Genomic DNA, 20,964 nt, shown 5'->3' on the forward strand with positions numbered 1-20,964 from the left:
TAAAGTTATTGAATTGAAGTTTCACTTCTCTCGTCTGTCTGCCCCGCCTTCCTACTCTGATTGGCCACTCTCGGTTATGAACTGCAAGCTGATTGGTTGTGGCTCCACCCTTTCTAGGAGAGTGCAGCTTCCTTTTCCTTGTTCCGGGCCCGACCCCAAAGGACGCCGGACGGCTCTTGCAGCTGATTGGCCGGCTTCTCACGGCTCTGCCCAATCCCTTCCTTTGACTTTGTACTCACGCGTTTAGTGTTTTATCGTGCGCTCTGATTGGTTAATGTTTACGGCTCGCTCTTTTCCGGCTTATTGCTGATTGGCTGTCTGCTCTCCAACTTCTGGTTCCTATTGGTCTCTGGTTCTCCTGTCAGTACGGGCCGGTGAGCGCCTCAGCCGCCGGCCTGCTTGATTCAGCAGCTCCTAAACATGGAGCCACCGCCAGGGGCCCGCATCTCCACCCCGGGGCCACCGCCAGGGGCCCGCATCTCCACCCCGGGGCCACCGCCAGGGGCCCGCATCTCCACCCCGGGGCAACAGCCAGGGTCCTGCTCCTCCACCCCGGGGCCACCGCCAGGGGCCCGCATCTCCACCCCGGGGCCACCGCCAGGGGCCCGCATCTCCACCCCGGGGCCACCGCCAGGGGCCCGCATCTCCACCCCGGGGCCACCGCCAGGGTCTTGCTCCTCCACCCCGGGGCCACAGCCAGGGTCCTGCTCCTCTCCGGGGCCCCGGCCAGTGCCACCTCCCCGCAAAGGCTCCATGGAGCGCCGACCCCTGAGTCCTCATATGGGGGCCTGGGATGCTGCCGGCGATGTGAGTGTTCGGGGGAGCCAACCTGGGAGCCCCGAGAAGACCACAGTCACCCAGAGAGTGCTGATAGTGATGCAGAGCCATGGCAGCCCCCAACATGCTGCGGAGCCCGGCCGCGGAGCTTCTGACCCTGCGGAGCCCGGCCGCGGAGCTTCTGACCCTGCGGGGCCCGGCCGCGGAGCTTCTGACCCTGCGGAGCCCGGCCGCGGAGCTTCTGACCCTGCGGAGCCCGGCCGCGGAGCTTCTGACCCTGCGGGGCCCGGCCGCGGAGCTTCTGACCCTGCGGAGCCCGGCCGCGGAGCTTCTGACCCTACGGAGCCCGGCCGCGGAGCTGCTCACCCTGTGGAGCCCGGCCGCGGAGCTTCTGACCCTGCGGGGCCCGGCCGCGGAGCTTCTGACCCTGCGGAGCCCGGCCGCGGAGCTGCTCACCCTGCGGAGCCCGGCCGCGGAGCTTCTGACCCTGCGGAGCCCGGCCGCGGAGCCTCTCTTTCTGCGGAATCCAGCCAAGTAACCTCTTTTTCTGTGGAGCACAACTATGGAGCCTCCCATCTGGAGTACACCTCAACAAACTTGGGGGTGTCGCCCAGAACCTCAAAATTGGAGCATGAGACATCACCTTCAGAGAGCATCCCTAGAACATCTGTGTCACAGCCCACACCGAGCGCTCCAGCGCAGGACCGGAGTGCAGCACCAAGACTGAGCGCTGCAGGGCACGACCGGAGTGCAGCACCACCCCCGAGCACTGCAGGGCACGACCGGAGTGCAACACCAAGACCGAGCGCTGCAGGGCAGGACCGGAGTACAGCACCACCACCGAGTGCTCCAGGGCAGGACAGGAGTACCGCACCACCACCGAGCGCTCCAGGGTGGAACCAAGGGGAAAAAACACAGGACACACTGATAACAAATGCAAGGAAATCTATTCAGGCTCCAATAAATGGCACTCCAGAAGAGAAGCACGGGGTGCAGCCTTCGCATGCCATGATACAGGACTGGGGAGCATCTTCACCACCAATGCAGAATCAACTGACTGCGCTGCAACATTCAGCCACACAGGACACTGAAAGTGGTGGGAAGTCACCCCTGCCTGACATGTTCAGGCACGGTTTGATGGAAATGCCAAATTTTACAGGGGCCCAAGACTGTGCTACGAGCCATGAAGAAGGTACCCCACTGCAGGCAGACATGAGGGCAAAGGGTGACATTGTCGATGGTGCTTCACAGAGTACTACTCTTTCACATCTGCAGAACATTACCACCAGTATTCAAACATTTTACCCAGAAGACATCAAGTCGTGTACCACAAGGCCAGAAGACGCGCGGGTCGCCCCGTCCGCAGGGCCGGAAGACGCGCGGGTCGCCCCGTCCGCAGGGCCGGAAGACGCGCGGGTCGCCCCGTCCGCAGGGCCGGAAGACGCGCGGGTCGCCCCGTCCGCAGGGCCGGAAGACGTGCGGGTCGCCCCGTCCGCAGGGCCGGAAGACGCGCGGGTCGCCCCGTCCGCAGGGCCGGAAGACGCGCGGGTCGCCCCGTCCGCAGGGCCGGAAGACGCGCGGGTCGCCCCGTCCGCAGGGCCGGAAGACGCGCGGGTCGCCCCGTCCGCAGGGCCGGAAGACGCGCGGGTCGCCCCGTCCGCAGGGCCGGAAGACGCGCGGGTCGCCCCGTCCGCAGGGCCGGAAGACGCGCGGGTCGCCCCGTCCGCAGGGCCGGAAGACGCGCGGGTCGCCCCGTCCGCAGGGCCGGAAGACGCGCGGGTCGCCCCGTCCGCAGGGCCGGAAGACGCGCGGGTCGCCCCGTCCGCAGGGCCGGAAGACGCGCGGGGTGTCCCGTCCGCAGGGCCAGAAGTCACACAGAGCATTACCATTATTTCACCTATCTCAAATAAACAAGAAGCACAGCAGAGGCAAGATGGAGGTGCAGCGATGGGTAACTTGAACTCCACTTCTCAGAGTCAGATGTCCAGTCTTCCTGCACAGCCAAGTCTTGGGAGGCCATCACTATCCCCAATTCGTGTGCTGGACCCTTCAAGCCCACACAGGAACATGTCCTCTAAACCACCTCTTCCTATTCCCTCTCGATCCAACCTGTACCCTGGCCATCCTCCCCGTGAGCAGGACACTTCGACCAGTCATGAGACAGTCTCACTGGCCAGTTTCAAGTCTAAGACCCCGGCCCCAGACACGCTCAGTTATCTGGACTCTGTCAGTTTGATGTCAGGCACCATGGAGTCCCTCACACTGCTGGACGATGCCAGCTCTCTAGGCTCTGACTCGGAGATTAACGGCATGCCTTACAGGAAGACCGACAAATATGGCTTTCTTGGAGGAAACCAGTTCAGTGGTAACAGGTCAGTGCCATCACTATTACTGCCTGACTGAGGCGTGATGCGGGACTGTGACGAGGTGTGTGGTGGGTGATACTGGGGGTGTGATGAGGCGCATGGCGGTGACACGGGATGTGTGACATGAAACAGGATGTGTGACAAGGCGCATGGCGGCATTGGATGTGTGACGAGGCGCATGGCGGCACCGGATGTGTGACGAGGGGCTTGGATGTGGCATCTGATTTGTGACGAGGGGCGTGACGCTGTCACCGGATGTGCGACGTGGCGCTGGCACTGGATACGGGGCGGTGGCACCGGATGTGTGAAGTGGTGCTCGGCAGTGACAGGGAGGCATGGATTTAGTCGCTTCTCTTCTTTTTGCAGCGAGACTGCCATTCCCGTGGAAATTGCTCGACAGCGAGAACTGAAGTGGTTAGATATGTTCAGTAATTGGGACAAATGGCTGACGAGGCGATTCCAGAAGGTGAGATGATGGGATGTGGATGATGGGCTGTGGAGTACGGGGAGACTGCCTTCCTGGGGCAGGCTCTCGCTTTACGGCTGCTGCTGCTCGATATATAGTCCCCTCGTTTGTTTCACTGTAGATCTTTGTCCACAGGTGAAGCTGAGATGCAGGAAGGGGATCCCCTCGTCCCTCAGAGCCAAAGCCTGGCAGTATCTCTCGAACAGCCATGAACTTCTGATAAGAAATCCTGGGAAATTTGAGGTGAGTGGCGCCATGACGGTGTGGTGGAGGGCGGCCGTTCCTGTTTGGTTGTTTCTGCCCGGGATTTGACGCTTTTACTTACAATTGTAGGAAATGGAGCGACAACAAGGAGACCCCAAGTGGCTGGACGTCATCGAGAAGGATCTTCATCGGCAATTTCCTTTTCATGAGATGTTTGCAGCACGAGGAGGACATGGGTGAGATGGGGGTAGGATGTGGAGGGAAACGGTTAGGATGAGGGCAGGATGCGGGTGAGACGGGGCAGGATGGAGGGCACACGGGTGAGATGGGGCAGGATGTGGGAGGGCACATGGGTGAGATGGGGCAGGATGTGGGAGGGCAGACGGGTGAGATGGGGCAGGATGTGGGAGGGCAGACGGGTGAGATGGGGCAGGATGTGGGAGGGCAGATGGGTGAGATGGGGCAGGATGTGGGAGGGCAGACGGGTGAGATGGGGCAGGATGTGGGAGGGCAGACGGGTGAGATGGGGCAGGATGTGGGAGGGCAGACGGGTGAGATGGGGCAGGATGTGGGAGGGCAGACGGGTGAGATGGGGCAGGATGTGGGAGGGCAGACGGGTGAGATGGGGCAGGATGTGGGAGGGCAGACGGGTGAGATGGGGCAGGATGTGGGAGGGCAGACGGGTGAGATGGGGCAGGATGTGGGAGGGCACATGGGTGAGATGGGGCAGGATGTGGGAGGGCACACGGGTGAGATGGGGCAGGATGTGGGGGATCACATGGGTGAGATGGGGCAGGATGTGGGAAGGCACACGGGTGAGATGGGGCAGGATGTGGGAGGGCACACGGGTGAGATGGGGCAGGATGTGGGGGATCACATGGGTGAGATGGGGCAGGATGTGGGAAGGCACACGGGTGAGATGGGGCAGGATGTGGGAGGGCACACGGGTGAGATGGGGCAGGATGTGGGGGATCACATGGGTGAGATGGGGCAGGATGTGGGAGGGCACACGGGTGAGATGGGGCAGGATGTGGGAGGGCACACGGGTGAGATGGGGCAGGATGTGGGAGGGCACATGGGTGAGATGGGGCAGGATGTGGGAGGGCACACGGGTGAGATGGGGCAGGATGTGGGGGATCACATGGGTGAGATGGGGCAGGATGTGGGAGGGCACACGGGTGAGATGGGGCAGGATGTGGGGGGATCACATGGGTGAGATGGGGCAGGATGTGGGGTCTATGAAGTCGTTGCTGTGCAGCAGGCTAGGTATTGGCACATACACACCTTTGCATCCTCCTGGAGAAGCTGCTGGTGACGTGTAGGTGGACTTTGTCCAGTGTCCTTTCTCTGTTCTTCAATGGCAGGCAGCAAGATTTGTACCGCATACTGAAGGCGTATACAGTATACCGACCAGAAGAAGGATACTGCCAGGCACAGGCTCCGGTGGCAGCGGTGCTCCTCATGCACATGCCGGCTGAGGTAACTTCTTACCAGTGACCCTGTATGAGGCTGGGGCTATGGAGGAGAGGGGCTGGATAAGGTGGAAACAGAGCTCCTCTCCATGTATTGCAGGATAACCAGATGGATTTGCTGTGGGGTGGTGCGGCCCGGCCGAAGTGGGGGTGGCCCGGCCTTTTTAGTTGTGGAACAGCTGTAGTGGGGGTGACCCGGCCATTGCAGTTGTGGCCCAGCTGTGGTGGGTTGGATTGGTCGTAGCAGGGGTAGACTTGCAGTACTGAAGGTAGTATACTGCTTGCTGCACTCTCATTGTCTCTGATTGTGTTGCCCTCAGCAAGCGTTCTGGTGCCTAGTTCAGATCTGTGACAAGTATCTACCGGGATATTACAGCGCCGGTCTGGTGAGTCCCATCCTTCATCATTACACTGCCTGTATCTACATACATATGTGCTATCAGTCCTGCTTTTCCTATGTATCGGCGCCAGTCAGTCCTTTGCCCGTCCCGCAGGTCGGCACCCTTACGTGCCTTGCTTGTCCCGCAGGTCGGCACCCTTACCGTCCCTTGCCCGTCCCGCATGTTGGCACCTCTTGGTTCCTTGCCCGTCCCGCAGGTCGGCACCCTTACGTGCCTTGCCCATCCCGCAGGTCGGCACCCTTACCGTCCCTTGCCCATCCCGCATGTCGGCACCCTTACTGTCCCTTGCCCATCCCGCATGTTGGCACCTCGTGGTTCCTTGCCCGACCCGCAGGTCGGCACCCTTACGTGCCTTGCCCGTCCCGCAGGTCGGCACCCTTACGTCCCTTGCCCGTCCCGCAGGTCGGCACCCTTACGTCCCTTTCCCGTCCTGCAGGTCGGCACCCTTACGTGCCTTGCCCGTCCCGCAGGTCGGCACCTCTTGGTTCCTTGCCCGTCCCGCATGTCGTCACCCTTACCGTCCCTTGCCCATCCCGCATGTCGGCAGTGGCCTTCTTCATGCCAGGCTCAGTTTTCGTCTTGCTGTTCTCCTTTAGGAAGCCATACAGCTGGATGGAGAGATTTTCTTTGCCCTGTTGCGCAGGGTTTGCCCCATGGCTTACAGACACCTGAAGAAGTTTAAGATTGATCCCATCCTGTATATGACGGAGTGGTTCATGTGCATCTTCTCCCGCACGTTACCCTGGGTCTCTGTGCTGCGTGTGTGGGACATGTTCTTCTGTGAAGGTATGAGGGCATGATATAGTACGGGAGGGTCTCGTTCTACATCACTCTATTAATGTATATCTTATTGAAGGGGTGAAGATCGTATTTCGTGTGGGGTTGGTGTTACTGCGACACACTCTGGGCTCGGTGGACAAGCTGCGCAGTTGTCAAGGGATGTACGAGACTATGGAGAAGCTGCGTAGTCTTCCGGTTTACTGTATGCAGGAGGAGGTCCTGCTCCCTGAGGTGAGCTCTGCACCACCAGTACCTTCTCATTGAGGGGCCCTTATTTTAGGGAGGTCTTCACAGCAATTTCTGTTTTCACAGGTGAGTTCCCTTCCTGTCACCGATTCATTAATCGAGAGAGAGAGCAACACTCAGTTGCGGAAATGGAGGGAGAATCGAGGCGAGTTACAGTACCGACCCTCTCGACGTTTACATGGAACCAGGCAGATCCATGAAGAGAAGCTGCGTCTCAATCCCACCCTCAGTGGCAGCCGGCTTAGCCTGTCTAGCATTCGACGACCTTCCCCGCCAGCCACACCAGCACTCGCTGCCCAGCCCGAATCGTTGGTGGTATCTGAAGGACTGCGCCCTGCACTTCCATCTCCCACCTCCAATCAGGCTCCTCTCGGACCACCCAAAGAAGCTACTAAGAAGGGCAAGGAGAAGCAAGAGAAAAAAAGGGAGAAAGAAGACCGTGAGCAAGAAAAGAAGAGAGAAAAAGAGGAACGAGAAGAGCGGAAGAAGGAGAAAGAGCGGGAAAAACAGAAAGAAAAGGAGGAAAAGCGAGTGCAGAAAGAACGAGAGAAAGCAGAGTCCCGACAGAAGAAGGAACGGAAATTCTCCTTCAGGCGTAAAGAATCTTCAGCAGCAGATTCCCCACGAAACAGTGGCTCTGGGGCCACAGACGGTAGTGCAGCTCATGACACTTACTTCTGAGGAGCGCTTGTTGGTCATTCTAGAGTCTTATGGACTGTGGTCATGTGGATCTTTGGTCTGCTGTGCCAACAAGGAGAATGGTAAACCCTTGCATTTTGTCATAGGAAACCTCGAAACTGGAAATCCTTCACTCCGAGGCACTTTTTTTTTTTTTTGCACAACTTGATCTCCAAACATAGCTTCCTCCATTGCTCTCTGTCCTCTGTATATAGACGTGTGGGACAGTAGCCCTGAGTCCTCAATGACATCTCAACAGTGTGCTTTGTTCAAGAGGAGAAAATGGCTTAAGACCTTATTTCCTGCATGCCTTTTATCTCTCTGGCACCTGCATTATACCGCAATGAGCTGGCCCCTGTGATGTGCCCATGGCGGTGCCTTGTGGACAAGCAGGAAGCAGTTGCCATGTTTTGCACTCCACATGGAAATGAATGGAAGGTCCTCGTTTACATCCTTTCTAGGGGTAGCACTGGATTATAGTCCCTGTATTGAGATGCATGATGCCTCCTCCCCACATTTCACTTTTTTTGTATATATTTTGGTTGCGTCGCCTTCTGTTTTTACGTGATTCTTTGATTGTTCTGTCCTCGTACAGACTGAGCTCTGATGAACAAGGGACAAAGATGGTCCTAACACTTGTGTACATACGTGTATATTTATCTTCGTCTATAAGGTGAGACGTGATCTGTGCTGAGGTTGATAATGTAATGCATTCACTCGTTGCATGTCCTACACTTCTGCTCCATGTTAGCCTCCGTTATAATGATCGCCTCTGTCTGCTGCACCCCCTATAATAAGCTGCTCCCTCTGCTTCACCCCTGCAATGAGCTCCTCCCTCCGATCCATCCCTATAATGAGCGCTTGACTGATCACTCCTATAATGAGCTCCTCCCTCCGATCCATCCCATAATGAGCTCCTCCCTTTGCTCCATCCCATAATGAGCTCCTCCCTCCGATCCATCGCTATAATGAGCGCTTGACTGATCACCCCTATAATGAGCTCCTCCCTCTGCTCCACCCCAGCATCAGCTCCTCCCTCTGCTCCACGGCCTATAAGCTTCTCCCTTTGCTCCATCCCATAATGAGCTTCTCCCTCCGATCCATTCCATAATGAGCTCCTCCCTTTGCTCCATCCCATAATGAGCTCCACCCCCATAATGAGCTCCTCCTTTTGCTCCACAGCCTATAATAAGCTTTCTTTGCTCCATCCCATAATGAACTTTTCCCTCCGATCCACCCCTATAATGAGCTCCTCCTTTTGCTCCACCCCTATAATGAGCTCATCTCTCCGATCCACCCCATAATGAGGTCCCTCTGATCCACCCCATAATGAGCTCCTTACTCTGCTCCATCCCCATAATGAGCTCCTTACTCTGCTCCATCCCCATAATGAGCTCCTTCCTCTGCGCCATCCCCATAATGAGCTCCTCCCTCTGCTCACCCCTATGAAGAACTCCCTCCGCCCCACCCCCATAATGAGCTCCTCCCTCTGCTCACCCCTATGAAGAACTCCCTCCGCCCCACCCCTATAATGAGCTCCTCCCTCTGCCCCACCCCTATAATGAGCTCCTCCCTCTGCTCCATCCCCATAATGAGCTCCTCCCTCTGCTCACCCCTATGAAGAACTCCCTCCGCCCCACCCCCTATAATGAGTTCCTCCCTCTGCCCCACCCCTATAATGAGCTCCTCCCTCTGCCCCACCCCTATAATGAGCTCCTCCCTCTGCCCCACCCCCTATAATGAGCCCCACCTCCTATAATGAGCTCCTCCCTCTGCCCCACCCCCTATAATGGGCTCCTCCCTCTGCCCCACCCCCTTTCAGGACAGCTTTACCAGGCTCTGCGTCTGTCCCGGACTGGCCATTCCGCCTGTAGTGGCGACTTCCTTTACATTCTGCATGATACATTTCATTACGCCGCTGACGTCGTCTCCTGCACTGAAGACTGGAACTGGATTATATTTAATATTATGAATCTGAGAATTTGGGGTACAGTTTGGAATTGAGGTGATTGTTGTTCTTGACCTCTGTGACATCATTACACCATTGTAACCCTGATCAGTGTGATCTGTGCCGTGTTAGTGCCGGGTAATCTGCGAGACTGTCAGATGAGCGGGGGCCATTCACGTCAGGGAAGATAATGACATGTCCTTACATGTCGGCTGTGTCTGTCCCTGCCGCGTCAGCACTGTCGGTCTCTGGGGGTCCCGGGCTGTCTCCCCTCATCAGGCGCTGGGGACGGGGGCGCACGGTTTCTGCCTTCTGCTACATTTCGTTGATCCTGGAAAATGCATTTTAAAGGGACCTGTTGGGATTAAGAAGATTTAGGTCATAAAAGTGAAGTTTCTTGTTTGTGGGATGGGCCTTTTCCATTGAACACATGCCCCTTTGTGCAGCTGCCAGGCATCTATCCCAGCCAGATCTCTGCTCCCTATTCCATCCATGGAGAGGCTGGAGGACCTGCATGTCACAAGACACGGTATCAGGGGACACAGGCAAGGTGGATACTTCTGTGGGGTATCCTACTGCATGCGGGGGGTACTTTAACAACCACGGAAGGGGTACCATACTGTGCAGAAAAACTAATGGACTTCATTAGGAGAATCTTTCTGTGGGCACATGTAAAGCACTGGGCGAGGTGAGGGAAGGGGCTTAGTGTATAAGTTGCTGCTCGCATGCTACACTGTAGGCTTAATGTTCAGGTCCTGCGAACTCACAGAGCAGGCTGTGTACGGGCAGCACTGTATGATCACTATCGAAGGCTGGTTTCACACTAGCGTCGGTACGGGGCCGTCGCGCTGCGTCGGCCCCATGTACCGACGCATACTGTGAAGAAAATGCCCGATGTGCGCAGCGGAAGCAGTCTTGTCAGTCTTCTGCTGCCCCATTGCAAGGGCCGGGGAGTAGGGGGCGGAGTTTTGGCCGCTCATGCGCGGTCGAAAATGGCGGTCTCGACGCACAAAAAAAGTTACATGCAATGTTTTTTTGTGGCGGCGGTGCGCCAAAACACGGCGCAACCGTCGCGTGACGTGTGGCAGTGCGTCACTAATAAGTCTATGGAAAAAAAACGCATCCTGCGGGCAACTTTGCAGGATGCGTTTTTTCTCCACAACGACACATTGCGACGTGCAGTGCCCGACGCTAGTGTGAAAGCCTAATGCGCCACCCCCATTATCCTCCACAGGCTTCAGTGGTGGTCTAATGGAGGTAGCACAGGCTTCAGTGGTGGTCTAATGGAGGTAGCACAGGCTTCAGTGGTGGTCTAATGGAGGTAGCACAGGCTTCAGTGGTGGTCTAATGGAGGTAGCACAGGCTTCAGTGGTGGTCTAATGGAGGTAGCACAGGCTTCAGTGGTGGTCTAATGGAGGTAGCACAGGCTTCAGTGGTGGTCTAATGGAGGTAGCACAGGCTTCAGTGGTGGTCTAATGGAGGTAGCACAGGCTTCAGTGGTGGTCTAATGGAGGTAGCACAGGCTTCAGTGGTGGTCTAATGGAGGTAGCACAGGCTTCAGTGGTGGTCTAATGGAGGTAGCACAGGCTTCAGTGGTGGTCTAATGGAGGTAGCACAGGCTTCAGTGGTGGTCTAATGGAGGTAGCACAGGCTTCAGCGGTGGTCTAATGGAGGTAGCACAGGCTTCAGTGGTGGTCTAATGGAGGTAGCACAGGCTTCAGCGGTGGTCTAATGGAGGTAGCACAGGCTTCAGTGGTGGTCTAATGGAGGTAGCACAGGCTTCAGTGGTGGTCTAATGGAGGTAGCACAGGCTTCAGTGGTGGTCTAATGGAGGTAGCACAGGCTTCAGTGGTGGTCTAATGGAGGTAGCACAGGCTTCAGCGGTGGTCTAATGGAGGTAGCACAGGCTTCAGCGGTGGTCTAATGGAGGTAGCACAGGCTTCAGTGGTGGTCTAATGGAGGTAGCACAGGCTTCAGTGGTGGTCTAATGGAGGTAGCACAGGCTTCAGTGGTGGTCTAATGGAGGTAGCACAGGCTTCAGCGGTGGTCTAATGGAGGTAGCACAGGCTTCAGCGGTGGTCTAATGGAGGTAGCACAGGCTTCAGTGGTGGTCTAATGGAGGTAGCACAGGCTTCAGTGGTGGTCTAATGGATGTAGCACAGGCTTCAGTGGTGGTCTAATGGAGGTAGCACAGGCTTCAGTGGTGGTCTAATGGAGGTAGCACAGGCTTCAGTGGTGGTCTAATGGAGGTAGCACAGGCTTCAGTGGTGGTCTAATGGAGGTAGCACAGGCTTCAGTGGTGGTCTAATGGAGGTAGCACAGGCTTCAGTGGTGGTCTAATGGATGTAGCACAGGCTTCAGTGGTGGTCTAATGGAGGTAGCACAGGCTTCAGTGGTGGTCTAATGGAGGTAGCACAGGTTTCAGCGGTGGCGTGACAGTGGCAGTACAGGCTTTAGCGGTGGCCTATTATGGACAGCACAGACTTCAGCGATGGCCTAATGGAGGCAACATGGGCTTCAGCGGTGGCCTATACAAAAATGCCCAGACTCCTATTAATCAGTAAGCCAAGCGCCATCACCTAGCTCCCTGTATACCACTCCATTACTATATACTAACAAAGGAGAAACAGGAGTTTTATGGTAGAAAAACTTATGACAAATCTTTATTAATACAATCACACATATTTTGACAAACAATTTTTTTAAAAGAATATATATGATGGTAAAGGACACCAATGAGCAACATACAGCACCATATAAATATGAACGACCAACGAAAAGGACTAAAAGTATATAAGGTCAATAGCCCTACCCAATAGTGTGTCCAAACCTATCCCCTCAAGACCTCTAGGGGGCGCACAGCACAAGTTCTGTCCCAGTGGTTAATGCATGGTAATGTCCTCAGTTCATAATAGCTCCGTCTCACACGCCACCATGTAGGTACAAAGTTATAACATAGGTATTAGACAGAATAAGGGTTAACCTTACCGGTGCCGTAATGCACAACTGGACGCACCCCGACGTACGTTTCACCGCTTTACAGCATGGCTTTCTCAAGGGGAGGTGGCCTAGTAGAGGCGGCACAGGCTTCAGTGGTCTAGTGGAGGCAGCACAGGCTTCAACAGTGGCCTATTAGGGACAGCACAGGGCTTCAGCGGTGGTCTAATGGAGGCAAATCAGGCTTCAGCAGTGGCCTATTGGAGGCAGCACAGGCTTCAATGGTGGCCTAGTGGAGGAAGCACAGGCTTCAGTGCTGGTCTAATGGAGGCAGCACAGGCTTCTGCGGTGGCCTAGGGGAGGCAGCACAGGCTTCAGCAGTGGCCTACTAGGGACAGCACAGGCTTCAGTAGTGGCTTAGTGGAGGCAGCCCAGGGTTTGATCAGTGGTCTAATGGAGGGAATACAAGCTTCAGCAATGGTCTAGTGGAGGCAGCACAGGCTTCAGCCGTGGCCAATTAGGGACAGCACAGGTTTAAATGTTGGCCTAGTGGAGGCAGCACAGGCTTAAAGGGAACCTGTCACCCCCCCCCCAGGCGTTTGTAACTAAAAGAGCCACCTTGTGCTGCACTAATGCTGCATTTTGACAAGGTGGCTCTTTTTAGTTCTTGTTCCTGGCACTGCTGCAATAATCGCTTTTGAAATTTGTCCCTCATACCTGTGAAATCGCCAGGGGGCAGGTCTTTCCCTCCGAATCCAGACGCCTCACAGCCGTCAATCATGGCCTCTGTGCGCCGGGAGCAATCTCCTCTTCCTTCATTAGCGTTCCTGGCGCCTGCGCTGTAAGTGACAGGGACCCGAACTAAAAGAGCCACCTTGTCAGAATTCAGCGTAAGTGCAGCACAAGGTGGCTCTTTTAGTTTCAAACGCCTGGTTGACAGGTTCCCTTTAAATGTTAGTCTAGTGGAGGCAGCACAGGCTACAGCGGTGGTCTAACGGAGGCAATACAGGCTTCAGCAATGGTCTAGTGGAGCCAGCACAGGCTTCAGTGGAGGCCAATTAGGGACAGCACAGGCTTAAATGAAAAGCATTAGTGCGCATGCGCCAGCGCACTATGTCCCGGAAGTATTTCGCTGTGTTTCCTGGGACATAGTGCGCCGGCGCATGCACACTAATGCTTTTCGGCTTTGCCCACAGTTGGGCAAAGCATACTGCGCGTGCGCAAGGCAAGATTGCCTTGCGCAGGCGTGTACTACGGAGGACAGCGAATGAACTTCAAGCCAATATTGCGGCCAGCATACAGCCAGCGGGAAAGGAAAGGGTGAATCAAACACCCGAAAACACCACCCATCGGACCGAAAACCGGTCCCGCCAAATTCAGGTGACAGGTTCCCTTTAACTCTGGTGGTCATCTTGGGTCTTGCTTGGCGTAGTGGTAAGTCACCATCGGACGTGACATTAAGGTGTCTCCTGGACATGGAAGTCACATACCCTTAGGGGCCACCATGATACCTGTTGAGACCCTCTATAACGTGTATTGATTAGTGACAGAAAACCTCTGGCCGTTGGCTACGTTAGAGTCAAAAGTAGCAGAGGCGGCTGGGCACTGTTGGCCATAGACCTGCAAGCTAGGAAACCTATGGCTGTGGAGGACTGGGAATTGTCCTGTTGAAACTAGCTGAGAATCATGCAAGAATTGGGGACACTCCGACTGCCAGATGCAACAAAAGACATCCATTGCCAGCAAACTGGTAAGAAGACCACGAAGAGATAAGGAACCGCTTTAACCCCCGGGGCTTTTTCGGTTTTCGCTCACCTTCTTTCCATAACTTTTTTATTTTTCAGTCAATATGGCCAGGTGAGGGCTTGTTTTTTGCGGGACGAGTTGTACTTTTGACCAACACCATTGGTTTTACCATGTCCTGTAACAAAACGGGTAAAAAAAAATCCAAGTGCAGTGAAATTGCAAAAAAAGTGCAATCCCACACTTGTTTTTTGTTTGGCTTTTTTGCTAGGTTCACTAAATGCTAAAACCGACCTGCCATTGTGATTCTCCAGGTCATTACAAGTTCATACACGCCAAACATGTCTAGGTTCTTTTTTATCTAAGTGGTGAAATTTTTTTCCAAAATTTGCTAAAAAACAAATAAAATTGAGCCATATTCCGATACCCATAGAGTCTCCATTTTTTCGTGATCTGGGGTCAGGTGAGGCCTTATTTTTTGCGTGCTGAGCTGTCGTTTTTAATGATAGCATTTTTGTGCAGATACGATCTTTTGATCGCCCGTTATTGCATTTTAATGCAATGTCGCAGCAACCAAAAGAACGTAATTTGGGCGTTTTTACTTTTTTTCTCGCTACTCCTTTTAGCGATCAGGTTAATTTTTTTTTATTGATCGGGCGATTCTGAATGTGGCGATACAGGTTTATCTGTTTGATTTTATTTTTATTTTATTTTGAATGGGGCGAAAGGGGGGTAATTTGAACTTTCATTTTTTTTCATATTTTTAAAATCATTTTTTTTTACTTTTGGCATGCTTCAATAGTCTCCCTGGGAGACTAGAAGCTGGCATAGCCTGATCAGTTCAGCTACATAGAGGCGATGCTCAGGTCTACAGGGTGGCGCTCATAGCAATCCTGCATCAACAACCAAAGAGGTCTCAAGGAGACCTCTGGTTGTCATGCCGACACACCAGTGACCCGCGATCACGTGACGCAGGTCACCGGTGTGCGCATTTCTGGCCCGATGGCCGTAAGCGCTTGTTAAATGCCTCTGTCAGTTTGACAGCGGCATTTAGCTAGTTAATAGCTGCGGGTGGGCACATGTCAGCTGTTCAAAACGGCTGGCATGTCCCGGCTTTGAGGTGGGCTCACCGCTGGAGCCACATCAAAGCGGGGGATCCTGCCATCGGCGTAATAGTACATCCGATGGCAGTGAGGGGTTAATGAGTCTGTGAACCATTTGCACTGAGCTCTGTAATACTGTGCTTTAAACTGGTACAATTTCTAATGGCTTCCTGGTCAATTACTGGGATCACAGCGACACCTCAAGGTTTGTCAAACAGTCAATCTAAATCTTTGTGGGAAAATCCACCGAGTCACAACTCTTATAGCGAAGACGAAATCTGTGCAACATCTGTAGAGTTGGAAAAAATCCTCTCTTAGAAGGCAGGACATTTATCTGTAAAGACAATGTAACACAAAAACGGCTGCCCTCGTGCCGTGCTCCATCCCACCTTAATCACATTTTCGGAATTAATATTTCTGCCCTTCGGATGGACAAATATCTAACAACACCAGCTGAAATGTCGACACGCATACAAGGAGCAACACGACCCACAACCAAGTGTCCAACCAAAGATCACAAGCAGGGAATCAAAACTCAGAATTGTAAGGGTATGTGCACACGCTGCGGATTTTACTGCGGATTTGACGCTGTGGATCCGCAGCAGTTTTCCCAAAGCTTACAGTACCATGTAAACCTATGGGAAAAAAAACCCGCTGTGCACATGCTGCGGAAAAATCCGCACGGAAACGCAGCGGATTATTTTCCGCAGCATGTCAATTCTTTGTGCGGATTCCGCAGCGGTTTTCAACCTGCACCAATAGGAAAGTGCAGATGAAAAACCGCAAAGGAATCCGCAGAAGAAACCGCGAGAAAATCCGCAGTGAAAACCGCAGTAGTTTTGCACTGTGGATTTTCCAAATATGCTGCGGAAAAATCCGCAGCAGAATCCGCAACGTGTGCGCATACCCTTAAAGTGCACAAAGTAACCGGCTTCTCCACTGATGCCTCCACCAGAGTCAGAAAGGGAAGGGTGGTCACTCCACCACAGCGCTGGCCACAAGTTCACCCATTAGGGCCATCAGAACACCATGCTGTCCTGGAGGCCTCCCCACTGATGGTTCCACTAGAGAAAGGGAAGAAACATCACTCCGCCACAGCTCTGTCCACAAGCTCACCCATCAGACCACCATGCTGTGCAGGCAGCATCTCCGCTGATGACTCCACTAGCGTCAGAAAGGGAAGAAACAACACTCCAACACAGTTCTGTCCTGTCTACAAGCTTACCCATCAAAGCCTTCAGACCACCATGCTTGTCCAGGCCTCTCCACTGATGCCTCCCCAGAGTCAGAAAGGGAAGGGACATCACTCCACCACAGCTCTCCACAAGCTCAGCCATCAGGGCCATCAGAAAACCATGCTGTGCAGGTGGCCTCTCCGCTGATGGCTCCACCAGAGTCAGAAAGGGAAGGGACATCACTCCACCACAGCTCTGTCCACAAGCTCAGCCATCAGGGCTATTAGGGTGCCTGCACAGCATGGTGTTCTCTCCGCTGATGGCTCCACCAGAGTCAGAAAGAGGCCCAATGATGACAACAAGGGACCTTGGGCTGGAACCACCAAATCTGACCAAAGCCAATAACCACAGGTAACTGTGCCCGGTTATTTCTAAATACACATATTGGGCAACAAAAGAAGTAGTGTTGAGAACTACTAAACAACAGAGAGATCTGTTTGTCAAGGAGAATCAGCCCTGATATTTCAGGACTATTCTGTGGCTCAGACATGTAAAGTGTTCTCGATGATTTCCCGCCTGCTCTATAAAGAACATCAAAGTTCCAGCTCCTATATCCAGCAAAATGGAAAGTTCGGGATGGTGCCCAAACCTTAACATATAAAAACCCTGAAAACGGCAAACTGAAGGTCCGCCTGCATGATCACTGTCCAGGATGCTGAGGACTCAACACATGTTGCTTGTAAATGACATGTTCGGGTTACTGGTTTATGGGTGTATACTGCGTTAAGCTGCTGGGAATAACCTCCAGCATTACTGTGGTTAATATTCTGTGAAAGGACTCTCACATGTCTTCACGTTGACCTTTGGATGGATGGCTGTGTGGACCTCACCTCCAAGGCCACCACAACCAATAGCTGACCTCTGTGGCTCGCTGGGACCATAGGAAGGGGAAATATGTTAGAAGATCTCAAGACCGCTTACCTGGATACAAGGTGAGCACTTAACCCACACAAACCTCAGGTACCACACAACCTCAAAGATAAAATTCCAATCCTGGAATGTGCTGAGCCTTAACACCCCCCAAAAAAGATAAAAAGTTATAAATCAAGAGAAAGCGAGGAAGCTGTGCGCTGGGGAACATGACAAGGCATCTCACTCATCTTCACAAGTAGCAACCATATAGCTAAAAAAAAATCTGTAGGTTCTAAAAGTCCCACGGAGTGACCCCAGGGGAAATAGCTGATCTTAAAATTACCAAGCTCAAGTCAACCATATCTGTTGGTGAATGACTATACCCCTACCCATGATCATCCATGTCTTCTATATGTCCACCCTGCTGACACTATTCAAGTATCAACCATGTAGGGTATATAGGAAGGGCCTGCAGCCAGGAGCAATGCTCAAGATGGTACCCAGCCCACCATCAACCCTGAGCCGTCACTAATCCTCAACCAACTTAATGGAACGACTTGTGTGATGCCCGTAGAGAGGCACATTTGGAAGAATATGATACTTGCCACCCTTGGCCCATCAAAACGTTTTCCCAGGACAGACATTTCTTAATATCTACAAGATTGTTTGACCGTCAATAATACATGGAATAATGAACTCAGACTACACTCCCATCTCACCGGGCTGCTACTAATAACCCCAAGGAAGTATGGAAATTCCCGTCTTCTATGGCCGAATCTGAGGGGTTTCTATCTTTCCTTAGGGCTGACCACTTAGATGACAATGATAATGTACCATGATTGTAGGCAGTGATGAGGGCATGTCACCAACTATGTGTCACGGAGGAGGACTCAACAGGAAAACAAAGAGGCTTCTAAAGGCCCAAAGTGACGCTTCTAAAGGCCCAAGGTGACGCTCCCAATAACTTCCCTGGAGACACAGGAGAGCACCCCATAACCCAGCAGGGGCTGCATGTGTTCATCTACAACCAAGCACATTGGCAAAGCAAAACTTCCCACAACTTCCAGAAACGTGGAACTAAAACCGGAAACTATTGGCGCCATTATCCGGGCAGAATCCAACCTATTCTATCCTCCGGGGATCCTTAGAATGGTGTAGGGATAAATACAATAGCGCCCACCCAAAAAAGGGGGAAGCAGCAAAACACATAGAGACAAGTGTGAGAAATCTGTGAGGAGAGACGAAAAGATGATAAAGAAATCTGTTGTGCTAAACACTCCGAGCAAAGGAAGCGCTAGACCAATGTACAGTATCATCTGTAACAATGTATCATACGTAACAATGTATCCTCTGCAACAATGTATCCTCTGTAACAATGTATCATATGTAACAATGTATCCTCTGCAACAATGTATCCTCTGTAACAATGTATCATACGTAACAATGTATCCTCTGTAACAATGTATCATCTGCAACAATGTATCATGCATAACAATGCATCCTCTGTAACAATGTATCCTCTGTAACAATGTATCCTCTGTAACAATGTATCATCTGCAACAATGTATCATGCATAACAATGTATCATCCACAACAATGTATCCTCTGTAACAATGTATCCTCTGCAACAATGTATCATACGTAACAATGTATCCTCTGTAACAATGTATCCTCTGTAGCAATGTATCATACATAACAATGTATCCTCTGTAGCAATGTATCATACATAACAATGCATCATATGTACCAGTGTATCATATGTAACAATCTATCATACATAACAATGTATCATACGTAACAATGTATCCTCTGCAACAATGTATCCTCTGTAACAATGTATCATCTGTAACAATGTATCATACGAAAAAATGTATCATCCACAACAATGTATCCTCTGTAACAATGTATCATCTGCAACAATGTATCATCCACAACAACGTATCCTCTGTAACAATGTATCCTCTGTAACAATGTATCATACGTAACAATGCATCATCTGCAACAATGTATCCTCTGTAATAATGTATCATCTGTAACAATGTATCATCTACAACAATGTATCCTCTGTAACAATGTATCATCTGCAACAATGTATCCTCTGTAACAATGTATCATCTGCAACAATGTATCATCTGTAACAATGTATCATACGTAACAATGTATCATCTGCAACAATGTATCATACGTAACAATGTATCATACGTAACAATGTATCATCCACAACAATGTATCCGCTGTAACAATGTATCATCCACAACAATGTATCCTCTGTAACAATATATCATCTGCAACAATGTATCCTCTGTAACAATGTATCATACATAACAATGTATCATCCACAACAATGTATCCGCTGTAACAATGTATCATCCACAACAATGTATCCTCTGTAACAATATATCATCTGCAACAATGTATCCTCTGTAACAATGTATCATACGTAACAATGTATCATCCACAACAATGTATCCTCTGTAACAATGTATCATACGTAACAATGTATCATCCACAACAATGTATCCTCTGTAACAATGTATCCTCTGCAACAATGTATCATACGTAACAATGTATCCTCTGTAACAATGTATCCTCTGTAGCAATGTATCATACATAACAATGCATCATATGTACCAGTGTATCATACGTAACAATGTATCATATGTAACAATCTATCATACATAACAATGTATCATACGTAACAATGTATCCTCTGCAACAATGTATCCTCTGTAACAATGTATCCTCTGTAACAATGTATCATCTGTAACAATGTATCATCTGTAGCAATGTATCATCCACAACAATGTATCCTCTGTAACAATGTATCATCTGCAACAATGTATCCTCTGTAACAATGTATCATCTGCAACAATGTATCCTCTGTAACAATGTATCATCTGCAACAATGTATCCTCTGTAACAATGTATCATCTGCAACAATGTATCCTCTGTAACAATGTATCATACGTAACAATGCATCATCTGCGACAATGTATCCTCTGTAATAATGTATCATCTGTAACAATGTAACATACGTAACAATGTATCATCCACAACAATGTATCATCTGTAACAATGTATCATCTACAACAATGTATCCTCTGTGACAATGTATCATCTGCAACAATGTATCATCTGTAACAATGTATCATACATAACAATGTATCATCTGCAACAATGTATCCTCTGTAACAATGTATCATACGTAACAATGTATCATCCACAACAATGTATCCGCTGTAACAATGTATCATCCACAACAATGTATCCTCTGTAACAATGTATCATCTGCAACAATGTATCATCTGTAACAATGTATCATACGTAACAATGTATCATCTGCAACAATGTATCATACGTAACAATGTATCATACGTAACAATGTATCATCCACAACAATGTATCCGCTGTAACAATGTATCATCCACAACAATGTATCCTCTGTAACAATATATCATCTGCAACAATGTATCATACATAACAATGTATCATACGTAACAATGTATCATCCACAACAATGTATCCGCTGTAACAATGTATCATCCACAACAATGTATCCTCTGTAACAATGTATCATCTGCAACAATGTATCCTCTGTAACAATGTATCATACGTAACAATGTATCATCTGCAACAATGTATCATACGTAACAATGTATCATACGTAACAATGTATCATCCACAACAATGTATCCGCTGTAACAATGTATCATCCACAACAATGTATCCTCTGTAACAATATATCATCTGCAACAA

General features: G+C 51.3%; 1 protein-coding gene across 1 annotated transcript; it reads left to right on the top strand.

Moving 5' to 3' along the window:
* Window positions 1–344: 344 nt before the first annotated feature.
* TBC1D10B (TBC1 domain family member 10B) lies at window positions 345–9,446 on the top strand. The gene is made up of 9 exons (XM_077273633.1): window positions 345–3,149; window positions 3,510–3,609; window positions 3,745–3,852; window positions 3,943–4,049; window positions 5,178–5,292; window positions 5,606–5,671; window positions 6,283–6,472; window positions 6,543–6,697; window positions 6,779–9,446. The coding sequence occupies exons 1-9, from the start codon at window positions 421–423 to the stop codon at window positions 7,391–7,393; spliced, it is 4,185 nt and encodes a 1,394-aa protein (XP_077129748.1). The 5' UTR covers window positions 345–420; the 3' UTR covers window positions 7,394–9,446.
* The last annotated feature ends 11,518 nt before the right edge of the window (window positions 9,447–20,964 follow it).

Source organism: Ranitomeya variabilis, chromosome 7 (assembly GCF_051348905.1).
Source record: "Ranitomeya variabilis isolate aRanVar5 chromosome 7, aRanVar5.hap1, whole genome shotgun sequence".
Taxonomy (NCBI): domain Eukaryota; kingdom Metazoa; phylum Chordata; class Amphibia; order Anura; family Dendrobatidae; genus Ranitomeya; species Ranitomeya variabilis.